Source organism: Salmo salar, chromosome ssa01 (genome assembly GCF_905237065.1).
Source record: "Salmo salar chromosome ssa01, Ssal_v3.1, whole genome shotgun sequence".
In the NCBI taxonomy this organism is placed as follows: domain Eukaryota; kingdom Metazoa; phylum Chordata; class Actinopteri; order Salmoniformes; family Salmonidae; genus Salmo; species Salmo salar.
The window spans coordinates 156,818,862-156,843,343 of NC_059442.1; the positions used below are offsets into that span (position 1 = coordinate 156,818,862).

The window sequence follows — 24,482 nt, forward strand, 5'->3', positions numbered from 1 at the left end:
TTCATCCTCAGTGTAGTGTTTAGTGTTAAGCCAACTGAATATGAATGTCCCCTGTTCATCCTCAGTGTAGTGTTTAGTGTTAAGCCAACTGAATATGAATGTCCCCTGTTCATCCTCAGTGTAGTGTTTAGTGTTAAGCCAACTGAATATGAATGTCCCCTGTTCATCCTCAGTGTAGTGTTTAGTGTTAAGCCAGCTGAATATGAATGTCCCCTGTTCATCCTCAGTGTAGTGTTTAGTGTTAAGCCAACTGAATATGAATGGCCCCTGTTCATCCTCAGTGTAGTGTTTAGTGCTAAGCCAACTGAATATGAATGGCCCCTGTTCATCCTCAGTGTAGTGTTTAGTGCTAAGCCAACTGAATATGAATGGCCCCTGTTCATCCTCAGTGTAGTGTTTAGTGTTAAGCCAGCTGAATATGAATGGCCCCTGTTCATCCTCAGTGTAGTGTTTAGTGTTAAGCCAACTGAATATGAATGTCCCCTGTTCATCCTCAGTGTAGTGTTTAGTGTTAAGCCAACTGAATATGAATGGCCCCTGTTCATCCTCAGTGTAGTGTTTAGTGCTAAGCCAACTGAATATGAATGTCCCCTGTTCATCCTCAGTGTAGTGTTTAGTGTTAAGCCAGCTGAATATGAATGGCCCCTGTTCATCCTCAGTGTAGTGTTTAGTGTTAAGCCAACTGAATATGAATGTCCCCTGTTCATCCTCAGTGTAGTGTTTAGTGCTAAGCCAACTGAATATGAATGTCCCCTGTTCATCCTCAGTGTAGTGTTTAGTGTTAAGCCAACTGAATATGAATGTCCCCTGTTCATCCTCAGTGTAGTGTTTAGTGTTAAGCCAACTGAATATGAATGGCCCCTGTTCATCCTCAGTGTAGTGTTTAGTGCTAAGCCAACTGAATATGAATGTCCCCTGTTCATCCTCAGTGTAGTGTTTAGTGTTAAGCCAGCTGAATATGAATGGCCCCTGTTCATCCTCAGTGTAGTGTTTAGTGTTAAGCCAACTGAATATGAATGTCCCCTGTTCATCCTCAGTGTAGTGTTTAGTGTTAAGCCAGCTGAATATGAATGGCCCCTGTTCATCCTCAGTGTAGTGTTTAGTGTTAAGCCAACTGAATGTCACTGTTTGTTCCTAGGGAACTCACATCATCAGTACCTCAGTCAGACAGCTCAGCTCAGTGTTCTCATCACTCACCCAACCATCATTTGGAGAAGAACAAGGAACAAAACATGTAATGTTGTTTAATGTCTTCAACTCCAACTTCAGCACTGGTCTAGGTAGCCTCATGGTTCAGCTGGATCACTGGTAACTGTGTTTCAACTGGATCACTGGTCACCGTGTTTTAACTAGATCACTGGTCACCGTGTTTCAACTGGATCACTGGTCACTGTGTTTTAACTGGACCACTGGTCACTGTGGTTCAACTGGACCACTGGTCACCATGTTTTAACTGGATCACTGGTCACCGTGTTTCAACTGGACCACTGGTCACTGTGTTTTAACTAGATCACTGGTCACTGTGTTTTAACTGGACCACTGGTCACTGTGTTTCATCTGGACCACTGGTCACCGTGTTTCAACTGGACCACTGGTCACTGTGTTTTAACTGGACCACTGGTCACTGTGTTTTAACTGGACCACTGGTCACTGTGTTTTAACTGGACCACTGGTCACTGTGTTTTAACTGGATCACTGGTCACCGTGTTTTAACTAGATCACTGGTCACCATGTTTCAACTGGACCACTGGTCACCATGTTTTAACTGGATCACTGGTCACTGTGTTTTAACTGGATCACTGGTCACTGTGTTTTAACTGGATCACTGGTCACCGTGTTTTAACTGGACCACTGGTCACTGTGTTTTAACTGGACCACTGGTCACTGTGTTTTAACTGGACCACTGGTCACTGTGTTTTAACTGGACCACTGGTCACCATGTTTTAACTGGATCACTGGTCACCGTGTTTCAACTGGACCACTGGTCACTGTGTGGTAGGTAGTCTCTCTCACCATGGTTCAGCTAGGCCACTAGTCACCGTGTTTCAGCTGGACCACTGGTCACTGTGTGGTAGGTAGCCTCTCTCACCATGGTTCAGCTAGGCCACTAGTCACCGTGTTTCAGCTGGACCACTGGTCACTGTGTGGTAGGTAGTCTCTCTCACCATGGTTCAGCTAGGCCACTAGTCACCGTGTTTCAGCTGGACCACTGGTCACTGTGTGGTAGGTAGTCTCTCTCACCATGGTTCAGCTAGGCCACTAGTCACCGTGTTTCAGCTGGACCACTGGTCACTGTGTGGTAGGTAGCCTCTCTCACCATGGTTCAGCTAGGCCACTAGTCACCGTGTTTCAGCTGGACCACTGGTCACTGTGTGGTAGGTAGTCTCTCTCACCATAGTTCAGCTAGGCCACTAGTCACAGTGTTTCAGCTGGACCACTGGTCACTGTGTGGTAGGTAGCCTCTCTCACCATGGTTCAGCTAGGCCACTAGTCACCGTGTTTCAGCTGGACCACTGGTCACTGTGTGGTAGGTAGCCTCTCTCACCATGGTTCAGCTAGGCCACTAGTCACCGTGTTTCAGCTGGACCACTGTTCACTGTGTGGTAGGTAGTCTCTCTCACCATAGTTCAGCTAGGCCACTAGTCACCGTGTTTCAGCTGGACCACTGGTCACTGTGTGGTAGGTAGCCTCTCTCACCATGGTTCAGCTAGGCCACTAGTCACCGTGTTTCAGCTGGACCACTGGTCACTGTGTGGTAGGTAGCCTCTCTCACCATGGTTCAGCTAGGCCACTAGTCACCGTGTTTCAGCTGGACCACTGGTCACTGTGTGGTAGGTAGCCTCTCTCACCATGGTTCAGCTAGGCCACTAGTCACCGTGTTTCAGCTGGACCACTGGTCACTGTGTGGTAAGTAGCCTCTCTCACCATGGTTCAGCTAGGCCACTAGTCACCGTGTTTCAGCTGGACCACTGGTCACTGTGTGGTAGGTAGCCTCTCTCACCATGGTTCAGCTGGAACCCAATAGGGGTTCCAATGGCTCAGTGGGTTAGAGCACATTGCTACAAACCCAAGGGGTTGATTCCCACTTGAGCCATGATGGGCCACATGTCTGTGTCACTGTCAATGTTGACAGTTGTTTAAGTGGCTTTGGATGAAAGTGTATATTAAAATAGATGATCATATTAAGGAACCCTGCTTCACAATGGTCTCCCTGAGTCCTTGTAGTCAATAGTACCAAACACTGAGTAGATTGTTAGCTTGGCTACTGATATGAATTATGGAAGTCCTTTGCTCTTTCCTTAATGTGCTGCTGCCTGCCAAGCCATTAAAGGATAGCTAATATATTAGTGTGTAGCAGGGATCATCTCCTAACATTGACAGCCTTCCTCTGTTGGAGCCTTTAAGACTTTGCCAGAGGGGGGGGTGTGTGTGTGTGTGTGTGTGTGTGTGTGTGTGTGTGTGTGTGTGTGTGTGTGTGTGTGTGTGTGTGTGTGTGTGTGTGTGTGTGTGAGTGCAGCTTCCCCTGGGGATCAATAAACTGTCCATACTGTAAGTGCTCTAAGCACTTTACACTGTAAGAGCGGTATCTCTCACCTCATTCAGTACCTATGTGTTGAGCCCTTCACCTACAGTATGTGACAGATAGTTGATTGTAGTTGTTGTTGCTCTACTCCCATAGAGGTCTGGGATTGACCTATATGTGTTTGTGTTTTCCAGTATGAGTTCAAGGCCAAGAACATCAAGAAGAAAAAAGTGAGCATCATCGTGTCTGTGGACGGAGTCAAGGTGGTCCTCCGGAAGAAACAGAAGGTAAGGCTGGGCCAATCAGAAAGCAGGGTTATGATGATGTCATTACAAAGGGACCAATCAATGAGTAGGTTTATGATGATGTCATTATGAAGACACAAATCAAATTATAGGATTATGATGATGTCATTATGAAAGGACCAATCAGAGAGCAGGGTTATGGCGATGTCATTATGATGACGTCATTATGAAAGACCAATCAGAGAGCAACGTTATGAAGATGTCATTATTAAGGGTCCAATCAGAGCATGGTTATGATGATGTCATTATGAAGGAACAAATCTAAGATGGCTTATGTCAATGTCATTATGAGGGGAATAAAATTGTTACATCAACAAATCCATGGGATTCTTCTGTCTTGTAAATGTTGTGTTCTTGTCTGTCGTAAAATATTACATTTAGACTTCATGTTATCTTTCGACTATGAATTAGAGGTCGTCACAGGTCCAAAAAGTTGGATCTGTTCCGAAATGGACCTGGGGCTTTCCCACTCGGACCCAATATGTGTCGTGTCTTTGGCATCATTAAAACTGAAGACATATTTATCAAATAACTCTCTAATTATTATTACGCGATTAAACTGATTAATCGTGTAACTGTAATTAACTAGGAAGTCGGGGCACCAAGGAAAATATTCAGATTACAAAGTTATAATTTTCCTAATATAACTTTCAGATATTTTAATATCTGATCACTTAGTCTTCTGATTAATGACGTATTCTTTACCTCACGTCAGTCTCATTCCAAACGTCGTAAATTGTTGGTTATCTGCACGAACCCAGTCTTCACTATGAGTCATCCATACATCAATTGTCTTAAAATCATTTATTTACAAACTAGGTAATTCACAGAAATGCATAACAAACAGTAGATATCGTTACAAAGAAATGATAGAGGAATGTGCCCTAATGGGCTAAACCGGCATGGCGGCTTGTTAGACAAAAGGGGAGTGGGGGTCAGCTGAGAAGGCACTACAGAGTTGATAATTATAACAATTGAAATACTAAACCTTTGCACATGAATGCTCACTCATTCGGGAACAATTGCAATCAATATATATATTTATGCTCAGTATGTCGTCGGGATCTCTGTTGAAAAGTTTGTTTCTGTTGGAGAGTCTGTCTGCCCTCTCTCTCTCTGTCGTGGTTAGAATGGGTAGTTCAGAGTGACATTCATTAATGTCGTTATAGGACAGATTTTTCGGAGGTTGTCGGTCGTCGCGTTCAATGATACAGAATTCCTAGCTGCAGACTAGTAATTAATATCAAAGACTTGTTCTTATTCTGTCGGTATCGATAACCACGTGGTATGGTTAAAAGTTCAGCAAGAGGAATACATGGTCAAACCTTGGCCCTCTCGTTATCGAGGTAAGCTGGTCTCCAACCTTTAGCCATCTCGTAATTGAGGTAAGCTCGGTCTGTGGATAGAAAACCTAGGTGGGGGTTTTATTCGGAAGAGCAGAAAAGGGCCTGTCCCATGACGCCAGACCATAACTGTGCTCATGGGCGGTCCTCGGATTTAGTTAAACTCCAAAGGGAATTGGAGTTTACTTCATTAAACAGTCCAAAATTACATTACACAATTTCACAAATAGCTTCATCCTTACTCATTCATTTTATACAACCATTAGATGTAAGTCTCATACCTGAGACTCTTCTATAAACATGATTATGGTAATATGGCGGCATTGTCTCATGAGTTTCACAAAATTGTACCAAACAGACCAGTTCGTAGCTGGATTCTTCACAGATCTTTTATACCTTCTCCAGAACATAAATGTCATTAGGTTCTCCAGTTCTGTGAAGTGGAAGAACTCCTTTGTTCTCTCTATGAAACCCACTCTGTCTCTATACTGTGGCCATGAGGAGAGAATCTCCTCATAGGAATTTACGACCGCTCTTGCAGAGCCTGGTGTCAGAAGTATAGAGGTCGGGGGATGGTGCATAGAAAAGGCCTGGTGCAGAGGGAGGGGGGTCAACTGTGCTCGCTGTACCCAAAGAGGGCAACGTCATGACATATGCGTAAATAAAAATGTTCAATAGAGACCCGTTTTGAACGGACCCTGGGACTACTAGACCTGTTCCGTATAGACGTGGTCAGATCCAGACTCGGTCTGGTTCGAGTGAGGAAAGCAACAGAAAATGTATTTTTTAAGCTACTTTATTAACCGGAGCTGATAAATCGCGAGAGGAGGGAGAGAGAGGTGGTGATGCTGCTCTAGCAGCCAGGGGAGGGGCCGTACTGGGAGCGAGTGAAACAACGACAAGGGGGAGGGGTGAGAGACAGCAACCAACCAAGCCGACTCGCGCTATAGGAAACTATTCACTTTCATAGCTAGGTTATTTATCATCAAATATGATTACGTAGTACCTGTCTTGACTGAATCAAACCGGGAGAAGCTAGTCAAGCTAGCTAACGTTAGCTAGCTAGGCTTATTGAGGCTGCAGTGCATGCGCTTTCTCATCCTACAGTTACAAATAACAACAACTCCATTCAGAATATTAAGTAGTTGTTGGTCGTTGTAGCCTATCCTTCTCTTTTAACTTTTAATTCCGTCATTTTAATTCCATCTTCCATTGATTAGATATCTCCTCACTGTCTCTATGACTGTAGCCTATTGCCGCTTTGATGAATTATGACTGGCCAACAACAAGCTACACGCACCACGCTCAACTCTCGCTCTACTGCAGTAGTCGTGTTCGGATTTGTACGTGTTGAAATTACACATAGCCGAGGGACAGTTCAGTTAAAATTACACATACCCGAGACCCGTGTGTCAGGTGCGTCGTAAAAGCTAGACCAAGGCACAGCGGGTATCATGCTCATCTTCTTTATTTATTATAAGAGAACACTTAAACAAAATATAAACTAACGCCAAACAACAGTTCCGTAAGGACACAAGCACTATACGAAAAACAACCACCCACCAAAACCCAAAGGAAAACAGGCTGCCTAAGTATGGTTTCCAATCAGAGACAACGAAAGACACCTGCCTCTGATTGGAAACCACACTCGGCAAACCTGGAAAACGGAACATAGAAAATGAAAACTAGAACCAAAATCCCCTAGACAAAAAAACACAAAACACAAAACAAACACCCCCTGCCACGCCCTGACCAACTACAATGACAAATAACCCCTTTACTGGCCAGGACGTGACACCGTGACAATCATATCAGATCTGACCCAGACCCGTGACATTATTTTGGGTACAGGTGGATCCGTGAAGACCTCTACTCTGAATGTCCACTGTTGTGATTGATTGTTAACATCACCTTGACTTCCTTGCCCACAGAGGAAAGAGTGGACCTGGGACGAGAGCAAGATGCTGATCATGTCTGACCCCATATACAGGTCAGTGTCACACCTATTGTACAGCTCTGCCTCACTCATCACTCCATTTTCTTACCCTTTTGACCAACCAGGGTCTTGTCTCAATTTAACCCCCACCTATTCCCCATATAGTGCACTACTTCACCCAGAGCCAATGTAGTGCACTCGGACATCATTTGAAAATACATTCTTTATCTCAGTTCACCTTCCTGGTATAAAAATAGCAGAAGCTCCTTTAGTGAATCCCATTTTTATGGGCCACACTGATGGTCCAACCGGATAACACATTGAAGTCATTCATATGTGCTGCTACACACTCTGATAATAGGCCTCTACGTATGTGCCATCGGCAATTACACTCATACAGTATATATTGGTTAGGGTTTGGCTTGTAGCCACAGCATACGTGACGACTGGCTCGATTCAGTACTATGTAGCAAAATTTGAAATAGTATTTTTTACACTGGATAAAAGTAGAGAATAACAGAGCTAGAAAATGGTATATATCATATACTGTAGTTGAGGAACAATGGGAAAGTAATTATACTTTGAAAGTTATTAAACTTGTAACCCTACTTTTGAGAAAATGTATCTTGAATGTTTTGGTACACCTACTGGAGAACTCTTCTTTGTCTCCACCCATTCAGCATCGTTCACACCCTCTTAAGCTTTAGCCCCACCCATCTCTTTATTAAGGATTCACATGAGGCCATGTGCTAAACAGACTGAGCATAGTAGTGTAGTGTAGTAAACAAACAAATATTTCAATACAAAGTGATGAAAGTAGTAGCAAAAAATCTAGTCCTTGGCCTATATCTTCATTTGACTTTGGTGCAAGTCATGTTGTTCTTCACATTACCATCTCTGGTAAAAACATAAAATATTAAATCAAATCAAAGTTTATTTGTCACATGAACAGGATACAGAAGGTGCAAAAGGTACAGTGAAATGGTTACTTGCAAATTTGCATAGTAGCAATATCAAAAATAGAAAGTGTCCAAATAAATATTGTATAAATATTTTATAATTATTAGATGATTCTTACCCAGACACACTTGACCCATCTAAATTGATGGGTCATGTGAAAGAAATGCTATAACCCCCCCAGACACACCCGGCCAACTTGATGGGTCATGTAATCATCTGGCTATGTGGAGTCTTGTTTAGACATGTAGCAAGCTAAACAATGAACCTAATGGTGCTTTCAAGACAACTGGGAAAATGGAAAAATACGAGGTCAAATCATGACGTCAGTGATCTTCAGGTCAGAAAGTCTGGGCTCTAGAAAGAGGCCCAAGTTCCCGAGTTGAAATTCCGAGTTGGATGACCGCTCAAAAAGATTTTGGGATTCGGAGCTAGTTTTTTTTAGTTCCCAGTTGTCTTGAACACACTGAAGTCGGAAGTCTGAGATTTCCAAGTTCCCAGTTCCAAGTTCCCACTTGTTTTGAACGCAGAATAGCAATACAAACTGATTGTCATAGCTAGCCACCATGCATGAATCTTCAGGTAGCTAAAGCTAACCAAATAGGTTCAATGTTAGCTAGCTAGCTAATAGCTCCCATGATATCCAACTTTTCAGGGAAGTTAGGAACAAATATACACAGGCTGTTAGGAAAGCTAAGGCTAGCTTTTTCAAACAGAAATTTGCATCCTGTAGTACTAACTCAAAAAAGGTCTGGGACACTGTAAAGTCCATGGAGAATAAGAACACCTCCTCCCAGCTGCCCACTGCTCTGAGGCTAGGAAACACTGTTACCACCGATAAATCCACTATAATTGAGTATTTCAATAAGCATTTCTCTACGGCTGGCCATGCTTTCCACCTGGCTACCCCTACCCCGGTCAACTGCCCGGCACCCTCCACAGCAAACCGCCAAAGCCCCCACCATTTCTCCTTCACCCAAATCCAGATAGCTGATGTTCTGAAAGAGCTGCAAAATCTGTACCCCTACAAATCAGCCGGGCTAGACAATCTGGACCCTCTCTTTCTAAAATTATCTGCCGAAATTTTTGCAACCCCTATTACTAGCCTGTTCAACCTCTCTTTCCTATCGTCTGATATTCCCAAAGATTGGAAAGCTGCCGTGGTCATCCCCCTCTTCAAAGGGGTGACACTCTAGACCCAAACTGCTACAGACCTATATCTATCCTACCCTGTCTTTCTAAGGTCTTCGAAAGTCAAGTTAACAAACAGATTACCGACCATTTCGAATCCCACCGTACCTCTCCGCTATGCAATCTGGTTTCCGAGCTGGTCACGGGTGCACCTCAGCCACGCTCAAAGTCCTAAATGACATCGTAACCGCCATCGATAAGAGACATTACTGTGCAGCCGTATTCATCGACCTGGCCAAGGCTTTCAACTCTGTCAATCACCACATTGTTATTGGCAGACTCGACAGCCTTGGTTTCTCAAATGATTGCCTCGCCTGGTTTACCAACTACTTCTCTGATAGAGTTCAGTGTGTCAAATCGGAGGGCCTGTTGTCCGGACCTCTGGCAGTCTCTATGGGGGTGCCACAGGGTTCAATTCTCGGGCCGACTCTCTTCTTTGTATACATCAGTGATGTTGCTCTAGCTGCTGGTGATTCTCTGATCCACCTCTACGCAGACGACACCATTCTGTATACTTCTGGCCGTCTTTGGAAACTGTGTTAACTAACCTCCAGACGAGCTTCAATGCCATACAACTCTCCTTCCGTGGCCTCCAACTGTTCTTAAACGCAAGTAAAACTAAATGCATGCTATTCAATTGATCACTGCCCGCACCTGCTCGCCCGTCCAGCATCACTACTCTGGACGGCTCTGACTTAGAATACGTGGACAACTACAAATACCTAGGTGTCTGGTTAGACTGTAAACTCTCCTTCCAGACTCACATTAAGCATCTCCAATCCAAAATTAAATCTAGACTCGGCTTCCTATATCGCAACAAAGCATCCTTCACTCATGCTGCCAAACATACCCTCGTAAAACTGACCATCCTACCTATCCTCGACTTCGGTGATGTCATCTATAAAATAGACTCCAACACTCTACTCAACAAACTGGATGCAGTCTATCACAGTGCCATCCGTTTTGTCACCAAAGCCCCATACACTACCCACCATTGCGACCTGTACGCTCTCGTTGGTTGGCCCTCGCTTCATACTCGTCGCCAAACCCACTGGCTATAGGTTATCTACAAGTCTCTGCTAGGTAAAGCCCTATCTTATCTCAGCTCACTGGTCACCATAGCAGCACCCACTCGTAGCACGCGCTCCAGCAGGCATATCTCACTGGTCACCCCCAAAGCCAATTCCTCCTTTGGTCGTCTTTCCTTCCAGTTCTCTGCTGTCAATTACTGGAACGAACTGCAAAAATCTCTGAAGCTGGAGACTCATATCTCCCTCACTAGCTTCAAGCACCAGCTATCAGAGCAGCTCACAGATCACTGCACCTGTACATAGCCCATCTGTAAACAGCCCATCTATCTACTTACCTCATCCCTATACTGTATTTATTTATTTATCTTGCTCCTTTGCACCCCAGTATCCCTACTTGCACATTCATCTTCTGCACATCTACCATTCCAGTGTTTAATTGCTATATTGTAATTACTTTGCCACCATGGCCTATTTATTGCCTTAACTCCCTTATCTTACCTCATTTGCACTCACTGTATTTAGACTTTTTGTTTTATTTTGTTCTACTGTATTATTGACTATGTTTTGTTTATTCCATGTGTAACTCTGTGTTGTTGTATGTGTCGAATTGCTATGCTTTATCTTGGCCAGGTCGCAGTTGCAAATGAGAACTTGTTCTCAACTAGCCTACCTGGTTAAATAAAGGTGAAATAAAAAATAAAAAAATAAATAAACTAGCAACGCAAATGGATTTCTGAAATATGAATAATATTACTACACAGATAATACACGTAATGTTAGCTAGTGAGCCAGCCAATTAACATTAGCTAGCTAGCTAACAGTACACTTTAACTTTAATGAAAACTATCTAACAAAATTTGAAATGTATAATATCTGAAACTGTAGCTAGCTAAACTCTTACAAACATGGATGAATGCTTCTCCCTCTCTGTCACAGATGCCATGGTTGCCCTTAGTGTGAAGATGTAATCCAGAGACAAGTGTTTTATACAACTGTTCTGTTTTTGACTCCCTCTGCATATTTGTAATCAAAAGCCAGAATGTAGCTATCATACTCTGCTTCCACTGGGCATTCCACTGATTTCAAAACCCGGTCAACTTCTCCCATGACAACAACACTGTTGATCGCCGTTTCTTCCCACATCACTGTCATCGGAAGACTCTACAATGTCTGGTTCAATTCAAATATTTTTACCTAAATCAGTGATTTCCTCATCGTCTAATGCATTCCAGCTACTTAGTTAGAGAGTCAGCATGGCACGATTGTCCTTCAGAAAGTAGTCCATCACAACTTTTTCCCACTGATTTTTGTCTATATGATAGCGGCTGTTAAATTCAGGACAGCACTTTTGCAGTTCTTCTTGATATCCTTAAAAAAAACAGTGTTAGAAAGGATGATCTACACATACTGAGCAGCTCATGTTATAAATCCGAACTCATCTCTCGACATGTCTAGCCCACCCATTATCTCAATCAATCATGGCTATTAGGAAGGTTATGTTTTTTCCCCGTGGCTAAACCAACTAGGCTCGTAATTTAACCATTTTATTTGTATTTACAGATGGCTTACACGTTTGTTATTAAGGCACATGAAAGTTTACATGTTCCAGAAAGCATTTCTGTCAAAAAACGCATTTTGATAAAAAAGAAATGTTTACGTTCAAATGCCTCTCCTGTGAAGTAGTGACGTGCGAGAAACGAGTCACGTGTGAGTTTGTGTTTGTGCATGTGTGCCTTTGCGTGCGTTTGTGGTTTTTCGGGGACATCTCTGTTCTTACATGGTAGCCATGTTAGCCACAGCATTATAGCTACATCTGTAGGCAACAACACCTCTGTCACACTGACCCTCAACATGTGGCGGCCCCTCGGGGGTGTGTGCTTAGTCCTCCCCTGTACTCCCTGTTCACTCATGACTGTGTGTGGCCACGCACGACTCCAACACCATCATCAAGTTTGTTGATGACACAATGGTGGTAGGCCTGATCACCGATGGCGATGAGATGGGCTACAGGCAGCAGTAGGGGTTAGTGCCGTTTAAGATGAGGGAGGTTTTAAAAAAAGAAAAATTATGAACATGGCCTTATTTCTATTGCAGCATATTGGATGACTGTCATTCATATTACATTCACCCAGCTCAATGTAACATTGATATGGCTAGGCTACTCCATGATGCTCACATCTTTCCTGTACCCATCATGAGGTTGCTACAGCCTAGCCTATGAATTAAGGATTGCAATGTAGGTGCACAGGTCGAGAGAATTTTGAGTAATCAAAGTGACAGACAGTGACACATTCAATACTGCCTTGCACACTCTTGCCTGCATATAGCTGATCTAGTGTGTAATCATTAGTCCAACAGATGCAATGAATACACCCCTGATCACACGTAAACACAGTTCACTTTCATAGCAGCCACATACAAACAGCTCGTATATATAATTCTTTCTTGCATCTTTCTGTGCGCTCTCCTCCTCTCACCTTTTCCCTTCGCTTGTGGACTTCAGTACACAAAACATCAGCTGTCTGTGACCCACTACAATCATGCAGTACAGTGTACAGTCAGCAGCAAGCAGTTTAGTTGTTACACTGGCGGGCCCCCGTTGCAATAAATTATTGGATAGCCATAGCCAGCTACTTAACATAGAATCCATCTCGGTTTCAGCTGGTTGTTTGAGTAGGCTAAATTAGTTAGCTGCATTCGATGCTAGCTAAGTAAGTGAAAGTGAAAAAATATATAAAACGAAATATAGCTAGCTCTCTCTCTCTTGCTTCTCCTTAATATGGAGATATCACCAGATGTTATGTACTGCAGTGATAGCTAGTTGTAGCTTATGCTTTCAGTACTAAATTCATTCTTTGATCCTTTGATTTGGTGGACAACATGTCAGTTCATGCTGCAAGAGCTCTCATAGGTTGGAGGATGTCCTCCGGTTATTGTTATAATTACTGTGTAAGTCTATAGAAGGGGGTGAGAACCATGAGCCTCCTAGGTTTTTGTATTGAAGTCAATGTACCCACAGGAGGACAGAAGCTAGCTAGCGGCTACACCATGGTGCTACCCTAAAGAGTGCCAATGGGGCTACTGTAGATCTTCATTGCAAAACAGTGTTTTAATCAATTATTTGGTGACATGACTATATTTAGTATATCTTTTTTTAAAGGAAATTCACTGAGGATGGTCCTCCCCTTCCTCCTCTGAGGATCCTCCACTGCTTGGCAGTGTGGCGCAAGGACAACAACCTCTCCCTCAACATCAGTAAGACAAAGGAGCTGATTGTTGACTACAGGAGAAAGAGGGGAGAGCACACCCCTATCCACATCGACAGGGCTGTTGTGGAGTGGGTTGAGAGCGTCAATTCCCTTGGCATCCACATCACTAAGGACTTAATATGGTCCACACACCCGTACAATCGTGAAGAGGGCACGACAGAGCATCTTCTCCCTCAGGAGGCTGAAAAGATTTGGCATGGGCCTTCAGATCCTTAAAAACTTCTACAGCTGCACCATCTAGAGCATCTTGACTGGCTGCATCACCGCTTGGAAGGGCAAATGCATCACCCTCGACCACAAAACTCTACAGAGAGTGGTGCAAACGGCCCAGTACATCACTTGGGCTGAGCTCCCTGCCATCCAGGAACACTATATCAGGCGGTGTCAGAGGAAGGCTCGAAAAATTGCCAAAGACTTCAGCCAACCAAGCCATAGATTGTTTACTCTGCTACCGTCCGGCAAAAGGAATCTGAGCATAAGCCATAAGACTGCTAAATTGCCATAAATAGTTAATTAAATGGTTACACGGTCTGCATTTACCCTATCTTGCACTGAATCTATGCACACTTACAAGACGATACACTGAGTGTACAAAGCATTAGGAACACCTGCTCTTTTCATGACATTGAGTGACCAGGTGATTCCAGGTGAAAGCTATCATCCCTTATAGATGTCACCTATTAAATCCAATTCAATCAGTGTAGATGAAGGGGAGGAGACAGCTTAAAGAAGGATTTTTAAGCCTTTAGACAATTGAGACATTGATTGTGTGTGTGCCATTCAGAGGGTGAATGGGCAATACAAAATATTTAAGTGCCTTTGAACAGGGTATGACAAACACACACACACTCATACCGACACAACACACACACCAACGCCTCGTTCCCGGACAGATTTAAACACCAATTTCGCCCACTTCAAGGAGAACAATATCGAGCTGCCGATGCAGGCCCCCAAAGCTTACAAGGACTGTGTGCTCTCGTTCTCCGTGGCAGACGTGAGTAAGTCATTTAAGCATGTTAACCCTCGCAAGGCTGTTGGCCCAGACGGCATCCCAAGCCATGTCCTCAGAGCATGTGCAGACCAGCTGGCTGGAGTGTTTACCGACATACTGATTCTCTCCTGATCCCAGTCTGTTGTTCCCACTTGCTTCAAGATGTCCACCATCGTTCCTGTACCCATGAAAGCTAAGGTAACTAAACTAAATGACTATCGCCACCTAGCACTCACTTCTGTCATCATGAAGTGCTTTGAGAGGCTAGTTAAGGCTAACCCCCTCCTGTACTCCCTGTTCACCCATGACTGTGTGGCCACGCACGTCTCCAACTCAATCATCAAGTGTGCTGTCGACAGTGGTAGGCCTGATTACCAACAACGATGAGACAGCCTACAGGGAGGAGGTGAGAGCCCTGGCGGAGTGGTGCCAGGAAAATAACCTCTCCCACAACGTCAACAAAACAAAGAAGGAGCTGATCGTGGACTACAGGAGACAGCAGAGAGGGCACGCCCCCATCCACTTCGACTGAGCCACGGTGGAGAGGGTCAAAAGCTTCAAGTTCCTCAGAGTGCGCATCACTGATAACCTGAAATGGTCCCTTCATGCAGGGCTCTCCAGAGGGGGGTGTGGTCAGCCCAACACATCACTGGGGGCACTCTGCCTGCCCTCCAGGACATCTACAGCACCCAGTGTCACAGGCAGCCCAAGAAGATCATCAAGGACCTCAGCCACCCGAGCAATGGCCTGTTCACCCCGCTACCATCTACTGAGAAACAGCTTCTACCTCCAGGCCACAAGACTGTTAAAAAGTCACCACTAGCCTTAGTCACTGTTCTACCACCCGATACTCTTCCTTCCACCTTAGAGTCTTCTTGCCTATGTACAATACATAGTCATTGAACAGTGGTCACTTTAATAATGTTTAAATACTGTTTTACTCTTTTGATATGTACAGTTGAAGTCGGAAGTTTACATACCCCTTAGCCAAATACATTTAAACTCAGTTTTTCACAATTCCTGACGTTTAATCAGAGTAAAATTTCTGTGTCTTAGGTCAGTTAGGTCAGTTAGAATAATACTAGAGAAAATTATTTTTTTCAGATTTTATTTCTTTCATTTCATTCCCAGTGGGTCTGAAGTTTACATACACTCAATTAGTATTTGGTAGCATTGCCTTTAAATTGTTGAACTTTGGTCAAATGTTTTGGGTAGCCTTCCACAAGCTTCCCACAATAAGTTGGGTGAATTTTGGCCCATTCCTCCTGACAGAGCTGGTGTAACTGAGTCAGGTTTGTTGGCCTCCTTGCTCGCACACGCTTTTTCAGTTCTGCCCACATATTTCTATGGGATTGAGGTCATGGCTTTGTAATGGCCACTCCAATACCATGACTTTGTTGTCCTTAAGCCATTTTGCCACAACTTTGGAAGTATCCTTGGGGTCATTGTCCATTTGGAAGACCCATTTGCGATAAAGCTTTAACTTCCTGACTGATGTCTTGAGATGTTGCTTCAATATATCCACATAATTGTCCTACCTCATGATCTATTTTGTGAAGTGCACCAGTCCTTCCTGCAGCAAAGCATCCCCACAGCATGATGCTGCCACCCCCGTGCTTCACAGTTGGGATGGTGTTCTTCGGCTTGCAAGCCTCCCCCTTTTCCTTCCAAACATAACAATGGTCATTATGGCCAAAGAGTTCTATTTTTGTTTCATCAAACCAGAGGACATTTCTCCAAAAAGTACGATCTTTGTCCCCATGTGCAGTTGCAAACCGTAGTCTGGCTTTTTTTATGGCTGTTTTGGAGCAGTGGCTTCTTCCTTGCTGAGCGGCCTTTCAGGTTATGTCGATATAGGACTCGTTTTACTGTGGATATAGATACTTTTGTACCTGTTTCCTCCAGCATCTTCACAAGGTCCTTTGCTGTTGTTCTGGGATTGATTTGCACTTTTCGCACCAAAGAACGCGTCTCCTTCCTGAGCGGTATGACGGTTGCGTGGTCCCATGGTGTTTATACTTGCGTACTACTGTTTGTACAGATGAACGTGGTACCTTCAGGCATTTGGAAATTGCTCCCATGGATGAGCCAGACTTGTGGAGGTCTACAATTGTTTTTCTGAGGTTTTGGCTGATTTCTTTTGATTTTCCCATGATGTCAAGCAAAGAGGCACTGAGTTTGAAGGTAGGCCTTGAAATACATCCACAGGTACATCTCCAATTGACTCAAATGATGTCAATTAGCCTATCAGAAGCTTTTAAAGCCATGACATAATTTTCTGGAATTTTCCAAGCTGTTTGAAGGCACAGTCAACTTAGTATGTAAACGTCTGACCCACTGGAATTGTGATACAGTGAATTATAAGTTAAATAATCTGTCTCTAAACAATTGTTGGAAAAATTACTTGTGTCATGCACAAAGTAGTTGTCCTAACCAACTTGCCAAAACTATAGTTTGTTAACAAGAAATGTGTGGAGTGGTTGAAAAACGAGTTTTAATGACTCCAACCTAAGTGTATGTAAACTTCTGACTTCAACTGTAGCTGTATTTGTATTTTATTTTTATTCCTCTTGTGTTAGTTACTATGGTTTTATTTTTTTATTTCTCTGCATCATTGGGAAAGGTTCGTAAGCAATCACTTCACTGTAAAGTCTACACAAGTTGCATTCGGCACATGTGATCAATAAAATGTGATATGATTTGTCTGTGTGTGTGTGTGTGTGTGTCTGTGTGACAGAGACACACAGAACATCATCTCTCTTAGTGCAGGTCTTTTTATAGCTGTAATTAGCTGTGTTTGTTCCCACTGGATGCTGTTTATAGCTCTGTAGCCTAGTGTGCTGTAGAATGGCTGACACTGACCATATACCAGCTCAGTGTGTGTGTGTGAGTGAGACAGAGGGCTGACCATATATCGTGTGTGTGTGTGCGTGTGTGAGACAAGAGGGCTGACCATATACCAGCTCAGCACATCACAGGGACAAGGACAGTGAATTTGTCTTCTTTTTATGGGTATGACTGGTGGTGGTTTATTCCTAAACCAAAGTCGTATTCATTCGGGCACACCGTAGCAAAACGTTTCAATAGTTTTTTTTTTGTCCAAGTAGTCCCTCCCTCTTTCAGTCTTTTCTTCTGTTTGTTGCATAATGAACACGATGCAGAAATCAGGGAATGTTGATGAAGGGAATCACGTGAAAATGCTAACCTGGGACAGTGTTGGTTATATCATAGGTCTCTCTGTGAAAATGTATACTGGTAGTGTCACGACTTCGGCGGTCAAAGTCACCGACCTTTTCCATTGGTTTTGTCTTGTCATCCATCACACCTGGTTCCAATTCCATCAATTACATGTTATGTATTTAACCCTGTGTTCACGCTCATGTCCTTGTCGGTAATTGTTTGTTGTAGTGCTTGTGCACGGTATGCTGGTATTTACTGGGTTTTGTTTGACCCATTTATTGTATTGTTCTGTTGACGGTGGTTTATGGATATTAAACGACACCGTTGTAAATCAGTTTCCGCTCTCCTGCGCCTGACTTCTCTGCCACCAGTACACATTGCACTACAGGTAGCTACTATGTTGACTCAACATTGCATTTTGGCCTCTTATTTAATAGTTGTGTGCCAATGTAAGCATAGTGACAAAGCCTGCCTTCCAATGTTTGTCCAACATTCTTCCAAATGTTTCTCCAGGATCTTCTACGTGTCCCATGACTCCCAGGACCTGAAGATCTTCAGCTACATCGCCAGAGACGGCTCCAACAACTCCTTCAGGTGTAACGTCTTCAAATCCAAGAAGAAGGTGAGCGAGACTAGGCCATATTGCTCCTCTGTGTAGGTCACCTGTATCTTATGTCTCCCTCTCTCTCTCTCTTTCTTTCTTTCTTTATCATCTTTCTCTGACATGAATAACAACAAAGTAATATCCCACTCTCTCCCCCGTCAGACCCAGGCCATGCGTATCGTGCGTACGGTGGGCCAGGCGTTTGAGGTGTGTCATAAGCTTAGTCTGCAGCACGCCCATCAGGGAATAGATGGACAGGCAGATGGAGAGAGTGACAAGTCCACAGAGGACACCCCAGCTGAGGGTGAGAGAGCGGGGGAGAGGCACACATACCAACTGCCACAACACTGTTACACTCCTACATTGATCACTAAACATGACAGACAGACCGATATAAACACACACAAACACAGATCACCATAACACTTATTGTCTCACAAAGATTTTGTCCTATCATTTCATTGACTGACAAAACGGATGCAGAAACTGAACACGCTGTTCATGTGTGAACCAAGAAGGACACCTGACCATTAGTGATGATGTCATTGTGTTCCTCTTTCCCGCAGGTCGTCAGTTGACAGGGGCGGAGGAGGGGTGTGGAGAGGAAGGGGAGCCCCAGGCACAGTCCCAGTCTGTGTGTGAGCAGGCGGTCAACGAGATCCTCCAGAGTCTGGCCCAACTCAACGTGGTCCAGCCTGGACACACCATCATGGTAAGAGCACCTGACTTACTTTACTTATTCCTTTCTGCTCCTGGAGGAGAACAGGGCCTCAACAGGCACCGTCCCAGTCTGTGTGAGCTGGTGGTCAACAGGGCCTCAACAGGGAGTCAACAAGGCCTCAATAGGACCTCAACAAGGCCTCAACGGGGAGTCAATAGGACCTCAACGGGGAGTCAATAGGACCTCAACGGGGAGTAAACAGTGAAGCCTGGGTAATGTTCATAACTTCATTCCAGGGGTGTATAATAAGAGTTTCTATTGGACATATTCACATAAGGAATCATTGTCTCACGTCAGATGGTGTACTCCTACATAACGCTTGTCCCTCAACCTGTCTGTCTGGTAGGACGTGGAACTGATCTCTAAAAATCTAGATTTTACTCAGCGTGTAACTAGCTGTGCCAGCTATCAGATATCAGACAGATTAGTGGAGATGTCTGTCGCGCTATCTTACGTGAGACAATGGGCAAGGAATGGAACTTAAATATTTTGGTCACTGGTCAGCTGGGCTAGTAGACCACATTTAACCCAGATCTATATTGTGGTTCCCTGCGGCACTGTCTATTTAACCCAGATCTTTGGCTGTAGTTTCCCTGCGGCAGTGTCTATTTAACCCAGATCTTTGGCTGTAGTTTCCCTGCGGCAGTGTCTATTTAACCCAGATCTTTGGCTGTAGTTTCCCTGCGGCAGTGTCTATTTAACCCAGATCTTTGGCTGTAGTTTCCCTGCGGCAGTGTCTATTTAACCCAGATCTTTGGCTGTAGGTTCCCTGCGGCAGTGTCTATTTAACAAGGGATCTATAGCTGTAGTTCCTTGCAGCAGTGTCTATTTAACCTATATCTATGATGTAGTTCGCTGCAGAAGTGGATTGACCCCCCTGAGTCATGTCCTAGCCCTTTGTTACTTGGATGTAGTGTTTTGTGACCCACTGTGTCTGAGAGGAGTCTTAAACACACACAAGAAAACACACACAAGAATGCACACATATACAATACACCTATATATATATATATATATATATATATATATATATATATATACATACATACATACACCAGTGGAGGCTGCTGAGGGGAGGACAGCTCATAATAATGGCCGGACCGGCACGAATGGAATGGCATCAAACACATGGAAACCATGTGTTTGACGTATTTGATACCATTCCGCTCCAGCTATTATCACAAGCCTGTCCTCCCCAATTAAGGTGCCACTAGCCGCCTGTGATACACACACACGTATGATGGCGTGTTGCTCTGACAGAGATAGAGAATGCTCCCTACATTATTCACACCAGCCGCTGGCTGAGGGACAAGGCAGCCTTTACATGCCTGGCTAAACTATTAAAGCTTCACTCTGTTCTGGTCTAGTGTTCTGTCTGTCCTGTGTCTTTGTGTGTGGTGTTGTCATTGACAGCCTGGATCTTTGGTGGTGTTATGGGGCCCTGGGGCTGCCTAGTGGCCCTCAGAGAGAAGCAAGACTGTGTGAAACATGCCTCAACTCATCCACTTACAGTAGAACCGTAGGAACACACCAAAGGGTTGGGGCTATCCTGTCAATACTAGCTCCCCAAGCCCTTTAGGCTTAAAGTACCACGAGTGGACATTCACTTATTTTCAATTGAAAGACGATGCCCAGAGCTTACCCATGATGTTGCGCTACGATTTAAGTCAATACATCATTGTTTCAGTCAAAGTATGATATATTCAGGCTTGAAGTGGGAAATCCAAAGTGGAGATCTGTGTTTTTTCCGTGTCAATGCTGTTTCCCCTATTAAATTACATGCTAATACTTTTCAGTCTGTTTATTTTCAGGGCTGGGTTTTATTTTTAATGTTACCATCAGTGGAGGCTGCTGAGTGGAGGATGACTCTTAATAATGTCCAGAATGGAATCAAACACGTGTTTGATTCCATTCCAGCCATTATGAGCTGTCCCCCCCCTCAAAAGCCTCTACTGGTTACCACCCACAAGCATGGCATTGTTGATTTATCAGAAACACCTGCAAATTTCTTCTTCGCTAGTCGCGACTGCACTAAATAGCTTTTCGTCGTAGCCACCTGAGCCATGGAGCAAACTAAAATAGCAGGTGCAATTATTATATTTTTGCACCTTCACTTTTTTACCAGAATTCTCATCCATTGGTACATTTTTCAATTTTCACTTTTGTTTAGCTAATCTATATATGACTATTTTATAAATGGTATAATTGCGTAATGTGATTGCATTTTGCAACCCTGCTCCCCCGTTGCCACAAGATAAATGGTTTTGACCACTAATGCCATGCTTCACTACACACTTCACTGCTTGATTGGTGCAGCTAAACCACAAGTGTCTATCCTATAATGAACGGGAATTTTAAGGAACTTGTGTTATTTATTAGAGGTACTCCTCGCTCTTTTGTTTGGGTTTCAACCTTGTGTTTTGTATGGTGTTTGTTTGGTCTTCGTCCCCGTGCCTTTACACGGTACGCAGTCATTTGGGTAAGACATTTTAAAAAACAGGCGCAAAAATGCGTAATTGTCTCCCAATCCTTCATACCAACGTGACAGAATAATCACCCATTAAGGGAGACAGCGGGAATGGCCCGTCCAATGCTGCAACTGGCCCGTCCGACACCGCCACAACCGGTCTGTCCAACGACGTCGCAACTTTAGCAGCGGCAACTGGCCCGTCTGACGACTCACCTTCAGTAGCTGCATCCGGTCCTGATCGACCCGCACGGCGTTCCTGTGATTGTCCTCGGTGTGCTGCTAGTGCAGCGCGTCGGGGGGTACTGCCACGGATCCCTTCGGAACTTTCATTACGCACACCTGGCGCTATTCCCAGTGATTAGTAATTGTATAGTGTGTCCTTGGTTTACCATTGTCCTGTCGATTTTATTGTTACAATGTGCATATGAGTACCTGTGCTGTGTTTTGGCTTTCGTGCCATTGTGGATTGCGCAGATGATTACGGGTCTCGTCCTGTGTGTTAATCATTGTGCGCTTGTGTTATTTATTTGAGGTACTCCTCGATCTTTTGTTTGGGTTTCAACCCTGTGTTTTGTATGGTGTTTGTTTGGTCTTCTTCCCCGTGCCTTTACACGGTGCGCAGTCATTTGGGTGTAATAAAAAATATTACGCATTCCTGCGCCTGTCTCCCGACCCTTCATACCAATGTGACACAAAGTCATTGAAGCCTATCATTTCACTTTCCCTGTGTTAACCATGAGCACGGGCTGACTTGGCTTTGGTGTACCGCAGCCGACGCCTGCTAGCATCCTATCTACCAAAGGTTTCACTGTGCCCAGAATGCCAAGAGTGTGCAAAGCTGTCATTAAGGCAAAGGGTGCCTATTTGAAGAATCTCAAAATCAAATTGTATTTTATATATCACTTTTTAGAAAAATGTAAAAATAAAGAAAAACCCTTGACTGAGTAGGTGTTCTAAAGCTTTTGACCGGTTGTGTGTGTGTGTGTGTGTGTATACAGTTGAAGTCAGAAGTTTACATACACCTTAGCCAAATACATTTAAACTCAGTTTTTCACAATTCCTGACATTTAATCCTAGTAAAAATTCCCTGTCTTAGGTCAGTTAGGATCACCACTTTATTTTAAGAATGTGAAATGTCAGAATAATAGTAGAGAATTATTTATTTCAGCTTTTATTTCTTTCATCACATTCCCAGTGGGTCAGAAGTTTACATAATTAGTATTTGGTAGGCACAGTCAACTTAGTGTATGTAAACTTCTGACCCACTGGAATTAAGAAGAAAATTGTGGAGTGGTTGAAAAACTAGTTTTAATGACTCCAACCTAAGTGTATGTAAACTTCCGATTTGAACTGTATGTTTAAAAAAATATATATTATATATTTTTTGTACTTTTACCCCCTTTTCTGCCCAATTTCGTGATATCCAATTGGTAGTTAGTCTTGTTCCATGGCTACAGCTCCCCTACGGACTCGGGAGAGGCGAAGGTCGAGAGCCATGCGTCCTCCGAAACATGACCCTGCACGCTGCACTGCTTCTTGACAAACTGCTCGCTTAACCCGGATGCCAGCCGCACCAATGTGTCAGAGGAAACACCATCCATCCAGTTGGCAAACGAAGTCAGCTTGTAGGCGCCCTTCCCGCAACAAGGAGTCGCTAGAGTGCGATGGGACAAAGAAATCCCGGGGGGCCAAACCCTCCCCTAACCCGTATGACGCAGGGCCAATTGTGCACAGCCTCATAGGTCTCCCGGTCACAGCTGGCTGTGACACAGCCTGGGATCGAACCCGGGTCTGTAGTGATTGCTGCGATGCAATGCCTTAGACTGCTGTGCCACGAATCCAGAACCAGCCTAGCCAGCTGGCTAATGTTTTGAGTACGGTGTAGTAAAAAAATTAATAACAGCCTCAACAGATAACATTTGCTAGCTAGATAAGATTAGCAAGATAGCTAGCTAAGGTTAGCATGCTAGCTAGCTACACTGACAGCTGTTAGTTCCCCATTTGTTGATGTTTCTCTACTTCACATGGAAATCACCACAACGTTCTTTCCCACCCCTCTTCGGAGGTGGAGCCTAAACAAGTATTTCTGCTCTAGGGCAGGAATTATATCGTCTCCCTCTGGTGGAGAGCCTTTAATGCTGTTCACCGTAGAAATAGAATAAGGTGGCCTAGGTTGTTCTAGTAGTCTGTAGCTGCTGTCTCCGGATCACATACCGCTCCAGCATGGGTCCGAATCCAGCCACTGCTATTTTAGCACACTCCCTCCTCTATCTTTTCTCTCTACCTCTGTCCTGTCCAATAAACAAAAGTATTGCCCCACTCCTTTAAAAAAAAAAAAGAAGAAAAGAAAAATGAATAATAACTAGAAAATATGATATGGCGCCCTATGTAATAATATGATATGGCGCCCTATGTAATAATATGATATGGCGCCCTATGTAATAATATGATATGGCGCCCTATGTAATAATATGATATGGCGCCCTATGTAATAATATGATATGGCGCCCTATGTAATAATATGATATGGCGCCCCAGTAATAAGTCTATGATATAGAGTTATTACTGATCTTTAGGGCTTCTTCTCATTGTGTTATAGACGAAGCACTGCCTTTTCCGAGTGCCCCAGGGTCAGCCCTTGACAGTAGCTCTAGAAAATGGTCTGCATCGCCGATGCCTCTAGGAGAAATTGGAAGTTATGGGCAATTCACTTTGAGGCAGTGTAGGTGTTTTTTCCCCACTAGGCTTCTTACCTCAGAGACACAAAAAACGTCTTTTGTTGTTGTTGTCTTTTTCCTTGACACATGTCAGTTGTGTAGCCATGTGTAGCACCCTAACTGTCTGTCTGTCGTTCTCCTGAAAATCGGAGCAGAACGCAGCAGGAACTGATAGGGAGAGAGAACAGGAATGTTCTCCTTCTCCGCAGCTATGGAGGGAGACCACCTAATCCCAGAACCC

At 43.9% G+C, this 24,482-nt stretch overlaps 1 protein-coding gene across 2 annotated transcripts in view; it reads left to right on the forward strand.

Annotated features, from left to right (window-relative positions):
* si:dkey-34e4.1 (carboxyl-terminal PDZ ligand of neuronal nitric oxide synthase protein) overlaps positions 1-24,482 on the forward strand; it is a 178,155-nt gene that overhangs the window by 94,249 nt on the left and 59,424 nt on the right. For both annotated transcript variants that reach the window (XM_045692940.1, XM_014140244.2), the window contains exons 3-7: positions 3,718-3,810; positions 7,103-7,161; positions 18,243-18,351; positions 18,496-18,637; positions 18,900-19,045. In XM_045692940.1, the coding sequence (XP_045548896.1) occupies positions 3,718-3,810; positions 7,103-7,161; positions 18,243-18,351; positions 18,496-18,637; positions 18,900-19,045 (549 nt within the window). The remainder of the gene's footprint in view (positions 1-3,717; positions 3,811-7,102; positions 7,162-18,242; positions 18,352-18,495; positions 18,638-18,899; positions 19,046-24,482) is intronic.